Source organism: Portunus trituberculatus, chromosome 38 (assembly GCF_017591435.1).
Source record: "Portunus trituberculatus isolate SZX2019 chromosome 38, ASM1759143v1, whole genome shotgun sequence".
In the NCBI taxonomy this organism is placed as follows: Eukaryota; Metazoa; Arthropoda; class Malacostraca; order Decapoda; family Portunidae; genus Portunus; species Portunus trituberculatus.
Window position 1 is genome coordinate 16,725,345 of NC_059292.1, and position 6,634 is coordinate 16,731,978.

At 40.2% G+C, this 6,634-nt stretch overlaps 1 protein-coding gene across 1 annotated transcript in view; it reads right to left on the bottom strand.

Moving 5' to 3' along the window:
• The window catches only part of LOC123515158 (protein lingerer-like), a gene marked incomplete in the record, with an annotated part of 203,853 nt that extends 198,911 nt beyond the window's left edge, over positions 1–4,942 (bottom strand). The window contains 1 exon segment of the mRNA XM_045273641.1: positions 4,593–4,942. Coding sequence (XP_045129576.1) covers positions 4,593–4,871 — 279 coding nt within the window.
• Between the last annotated feature and the right edge of the window lie 1,692 nt (positions 4,943–6,634).

Sequence of the window (6,634 nt, forward strand, 5' to 3'; positions counted from 1 at the left end):
TGGGGACAGTCATGTCTTCCAACCTCTCTCTCTCTCTCTCTCTCTCTCTCTCTCTCTCTCTCTCTCTCTCTCTCTCTCTCTCTGTGTGAGCTGAGAAGAAGGATACAGCAGATTTACAGAAGAAGGGTTATGAGATGAAGTAGCAGGGGTAGTTTTCAATGCCAGTAAGGGCTGGTTTGACCAATCTAAAAGTCGAGCAGCCCTAAAATGAGTGGTGAGGCAACGAATTGTGACGAACCTGTATTCAATTCAACACTCAAGCAAAACATTGAGGAGTGCGATTACAGTGCTAAACAAGTCAACTATAATGAAACTGGTTTGTACAGGAAGATGTCTTCAAGAACTTTTATTGCAAAGGAGGAGAAAGCAGCACCATCATTTAAAGCATCAAAAGATTGCTTAACCCTAGTGCTGGGTGATAATGCAGCTGGAGATCTGAAGCTGAAACCTCTCCTTATCTACCACACACAAAACCCAAGGGCACTTAAAGGTTACATGAAAAAACTCTTCCAGTGATCTGTAGATCCAATATGAAGGGCTGAATGACATCACCTATAAACCAGAACTCTGTTGTGAACTATCTGTCCCCTGCACTGAATGATGCTGCCAAGGAAAACATTGCCAACTGGTTCCTCCTCCTGGTTGATAATGCCCCAAGACACCCAACAACTATGGAAGACTAGGCATAGGCAAACAACATAAAAGTTATGTTTTTACCTAAAAACACCACTGCACTCATCCAGCCCATGGACCAAGGCATAATCGCTACTTTAAAAACAATGAATCAGCTGATCAACATGGCTGATGGGCCAGACAAGCTGACAATAAAAAACTTCTGGTCCAACTACAATATCAAGACGGTCATTGATAATATTAATAAAGTATGGAGGGAATTGAGTGACAGAACAATGAATGGCTGTTGGAAAAACGTGTGGGCTGAGTGTGCGAAGCCAGCTGACAACTTCATGGAATTTAATGATAGCAATCGTTGGCAAAGATATTATCATGCTCTCCAATCTGGCTGGCTTCAGTGAGGTGGATGAAGATGATATAAATGACTTACTGCAGTCCCATGATGTGCCACTCAGCAAAGGGAAACATTCAGTTGTGAACTCGCTGAATGTTTCCTTTTGTGTCTCACAACTCAAGGGGGCAGTCACAGCCTACCCTCTAAAGACAACTCTCCTTCACACAAAACTACATGCACTTACCACACATACACCCTTCACTCCAAATCAAAATTTTAAAAAAAATGGGACCCGAAATAAACAACGCCTCGGAGTCCCCTTCTGGGGAGGGGACCAAAAATGTCCCCAGGTCGGACACCTCTCCTGTTGAAGACCACAAATGTCTTGACACCTCCCTCAACTTTTTCTACATTAACTTCTGCAACATTCGCAGTCTTAGATCTAATTCTCAATCTGTGGAACACCACCTCTCCTCTACTAAACCTCATCTTTTCCTCACCGAAACCCAGCTGTCTGAGGCAACTGACAGTAGCCCCTTCTCTGTTCCCTCCTCTTTCTCTATTCTCATTTGCGTCTATGTACGCAACGACTTAACTTGCTCTCGTGCCCACGCTCTTGAGTCTTCCGAATTTTCCACCATCTGGCTACGACTTAACAGTCACTCTCAAACTAAATTCATCTGTGCTGTTTATCTCTCCCCTAACTCTTCTGACTATAGTAAATTCTTCAACTACTTACCTTCTAAAGTGGAGCACATTCTGTTCCTCTACCCTTTCGCTGAGATTTCCATTCTAGGAGATTTCAATGTTCACCACCAGCTTTGGCTTTCCTCTCCCTTCACTGACCACCCTGGTGAACTAGCCTTCAACTTTGAAATCCTCCATGACCTAGAGCAACTGGTGCAACACCCTACTCTTATTCCTGACCGTCTTGGAGACACGCCCAACATTCTTGATTTCTTCCTCACCTCTAACCCTTCTGCTTATGCTGTCATCCTTTCATCTCCATTGGGCTCCTCCGATCACAATCTCATTTCTGTATCTTGTCCTATTTCTCCAATCCCTCCGAAGGATCCCCCAAAGCAAAGGTGCCTCTGGCGTTTTGCCTCTGCCAGTTGGGGAGACCTGAGGAGGTATTATGCTGATTTTCCCTGGATGATTACTACTTCCATGTCAGAGACCCATCTCTTTGTGCTGAACGCATAACAGAGGTGTTAGTGTCTGGCATGGAGGCGTACATTCCTCATTCTTTTTCTCAACCTAAACCTCCTAAACCTTGGGTTAACTGTTACCCAGTGGTTAGAAGACTGGTGTAAACACTTCAAAAAGTGGCCTAGAAATTCACAAGACCTGAATCCCATAGAGCACGTATGGCATATTAAAAAAATAGCTTCAGGATCATGATGCTTTGACTGTAGCAAAGCTAAAGATAGAAATATAAAACATTTGGGATAATATTATTCCCAATCATGTAGAAAAACTGGCAAGAAGCATCCCAGCACATTAGGAGAAGGTCATTAAGCTTAAAGGAAAATCGCCTGGCAAATAAGGTATCATGTACCATTTAAATGTCTTTAAATGTCTCCTGTATTTAAAGGTCACAGTTGTTTACGTCTTGCGCCCAAATTTTCCGCTACAACTGTATGGATTATTCTTTGCATTTTTTTGGGGGGTTCCACTCACACAGTTTTATTAGATAGGGTGAAATCAAAAGCTTTTTGTCTCATCAACTCCCCTCCTAAGACTGACTGTCTTCAGCTTCTTCCTCACCGTCGATATGTTGCAATTCTTTCTATCTTTTATCGCTATTTTCATGCTAACTGTTCTACTAATCTTGCTAATTGCATGCCTCCCATCCTCCTGCAGCCATGCTGCATGAGGCTTTCTTGTTTCTCTCACCCCTATTCTGTCCAACTGTCTAACGCAAGAGATAACCAGTACTCTCTATCATACCATACCTTTCTTTGAAAACTCTGTAACTCCCTGCTTGCTTCTATATTTCCATCTTCCTACAACTTGATTTCTTTTAAGAGGGAGGTTTCACGACAATTGTTCTTTAATTTTGGCTAATTCTCTACTACTGTATAGGGGAACCAGCACTTCAAGTGGGCCTTTTTTTTTTTTTTTTTTTTTTTTTTTCCTTTTTTTTCTTGGTTGGTTTCACTTCTGCATAACAAAAAAAAAAAGGGAGATAGTCTATGAGTCTGGATGGCATGAATTTCAGATTCAGCATGAAACTCAGATATCATGAAACTATAGTCCATTCATCCAAAGAATCCAGGCCGAAACTGCTAGTTCGGTTGGCAGCCCTGCCCATCCCCGCCACCACTAAACCTTCCTGACACTTAAATTTTCTTCAGGTACATTTATTTTTCTTCAAGCTATAAACTTGTATATCTATTGAGTTAAGTGAAGAAAAATAAATGTACTTGAAGAAAATTTAAGTGTCGGGAAGGTTTAGTGGGGGTGATCAGGGCTGCCAGTCGAACTAGCAGTTTCGGCCTGAATTCTTTAGATGAATGGACTATAATGAGTTACTAAAGTTGACAGACACTTCAGAAAACTATAGGAATGCTGGAGCAGAGAAAAGTTTTAATATAACTTGAAATATGCATGGAGCAATGGAGATCAGTAATGAAAGTTGTGGAGACCTCCATCCTACTAAGAAATCTGAGATTGATGATTAAGAATAAAAAGAATAATTAGATAGCAAAATGGTAGACACTTGTCAACCATAACAAAATTACGCTGAATTTGAAATAAAATAAAATGACAATGGTTTAGTTTCAACTAAAACTGGTAATAGAAGAAATAAAAGTTATAAACACCAAACACTACAGTGTTACCATTCTAAAACCAGGGTTTAGGTGAGATCAGTGAGGATATTCCCCTGCCTCCAGCATTGCCATGCTCTGCTCCAATTGGTGAATGATGACCAGACACTGTTTGGTCTTGCATCAAGAGGGAGGGGCAATGGATGCATACATGTGCTTTTAAACACATGGTTATAAATTTGATGTAGTGAGTGATATAATTGCATTGCACAATACATTCAGATTTCATTTCCACACTACCCAAGAAAAGCCAAGCATATGATCTATCCCAGGATACACAGGCGACACAAAACTCATGAGGCCTGAGTGTGCAGGCGTAAGAGTCGCCACTCACCCGAGTTCTAATATATATATTTTTAACATGAAAATAACACACAACCTAAAGATATTCCCTCCAGCTGTATTAAAAACATTATTGTTTTACTACTTAGCCATCTTAGAACTATGGAGAAGGTCTGCAAAAGCCATTCTATTTTTATCAACAATACTGTAAAATATGCCACATTTCATTGTTGTACGAGTACTTCACACATGTTAAGTTTTTTCTTGAATACTCTAGAATATTTACTTTAAATCATAGCATTAGTATATATATCTACCTATATGTGATGTCCTTAATATATATATCACAGCAATCACACATAACTAATTTAAGAAGTATAGCACAGCAGCAAGCACTGACTCCTCCCAAACCCTGGTATGGAGTGGTTGCACTAAAGCCACCACAAAGAGATAGCATGACTGGTGACAGTAGCAAGGAACTTGCTATCACTAATCATATGGTTGCCCACCTGATTGATCTTCTCCTGGAGCAGTTTTTCTGGCTCGGTGCGCGAATTGTCAATCATCTGGGCAATGCGCAGTTGCTCAGCAGTGGGGGCAATCTTGTGTGGTACAGCATCCCCTCCCTTGCTTTTGTCTGATGTCTGGCTGTCCATTTTCTGTGGTTGCAAAGGTGTCGTCTGCTGTTGTTGATGCTTCTGTGTGGCGATGTTGCTGTCAGTGCTGCGCTCACCGCCACTTATCCGTGAACCTTTGTTGCCCCGGCTGCCTCTGCCTCCGGAGCTCATCTTAACAAGCTAATTTATGTACACTTTGTATATACAAGTGCTGTAAAGGAAATGAAAATACATTACTATAATCATTTGCCACCATACTTAATATCCTTATCATATAAAACATTCCTTTAAGTACCTGCAACTTACAAAAAGTTCCTGAATAATCTAAGAATTTTGTAAATGTATGAGCTTGCTCATTCTAAATTTGCACTGTTCCACACATAAAAACTAAGAAAAATTCTAAAGTATGTGCTAAATAAAATATTATTTCCTCTTCAATTGCATAAGTTAGATCCTCAAAAATTACAATTATTTTCAAATGTAAAAGGGAACAAGTGGCCAAAGGCAACAAAAAAGAGAAAAAAAAAAGGCCCACTTAGTTGCCAGTCACAATTGAGGTCTGATAGAGTTAGCCAAAATAAAGGGATAAATGTCTTGAGAACCCCCCTAAAAGGAAGTCAAGTCATAGAAAGTTGGAAATGCAGACACAGGTATGGAGTTCCCGAGTTTACCAAAGAAAAGTATGAATGATTGAGAGTACTGACTGACTCATGCATTAATGAGTTAAACAAAATAGGGATGAGAGGAAAGAGAAAGCCTTGTGCAGTGAGGCTGCCAGAGGAGAGTAGGGAAGGGGAGATGAGAAAAACTGGCAGAGACACATCAGAACACCTAACTTCATAGAAACTGTTTTAGCAAGAGATGAGATGTGAAGTTTCCAATTTAGATTATGAGTAAAGGACAGACCAAGGATATTCAGTGTAAAAGAAGGGGACAGTTGAGTGTCAATGAAAAAGAGGTAATGTCTGGAAGGTTGTGTCTAGTTGATAGATAGAGGAATTGAGTTTTTGAGGCATTAAACACTACACTACTAAGTTTTCTTTGCCTCAATCAGAAGTCTTAGAAAGATCTGAAGTCAGGCATTTTGTGGTATCCCTGTGTGATCTGTTGAATTTTTGAAGGATTGGTCCTCTCTGAAAAGACGTGGAAAGGTGAAGGGTGGTATCATCTGCGTAGGAGTGGATAGGACAAGAAGCTTGGTTAAGGTCATTAATGAATAATAGGAAGAGTGGATGACACAACAAAACCCTGAGGGACACCACTGTTAATAGATTTAGAAGAACAGTGGCCATCTACCACAACAGCAATATAATGGTCGGAGAGAAAACTTGAGATAAAGTAGCAAAGAGAAGGATGGAAACCTTAAGAGGGTAGTTTTGAGATCAAAGCTTTGTGCCAGACTATCAAAAGCTTTTGATATGTCTAACGTAACTGGATGATCAAGACTAAGTAAGGAAAACCAGAAGATCACCAGTAGAGACCCTCATGAAATCCATACTGGTGATCAAATAGAAGGTTGTGTAGTGACATGTTAAAGAATCTTCTTATTGAGGATTATAAAAAAAAAAAAAAAAAAAAAAAAAAAAAAAAAAAAAAACTTTAGACAAGCAAGAGATTAAAGCAATAGGACAGTCAGTTTGAAGAATTAGAATAGTCACCCTTTTAAGGAACACGTTGAATGTAGGCAAACTTCCAGCAAGAAGGAAAAGTATAAGTGGATAGACAGAGTTGGAAGTTTAGCCAGGCAAGGTGCAAGCACAGAGGCAGTTTTTGAGAACAAAATGAGGGACCCCATCAGGTCAATAAGCTTTCTTAGGGTTTAGGCCAGCAAGGGCATGGAAAATATCATTACAAAGAATCTTAATTAAAGGCATGATATAGTCGGAAGAGGGGAGCGAAGGAGGGACAAGCCCAGAATCATCCAAGGTAGAGTT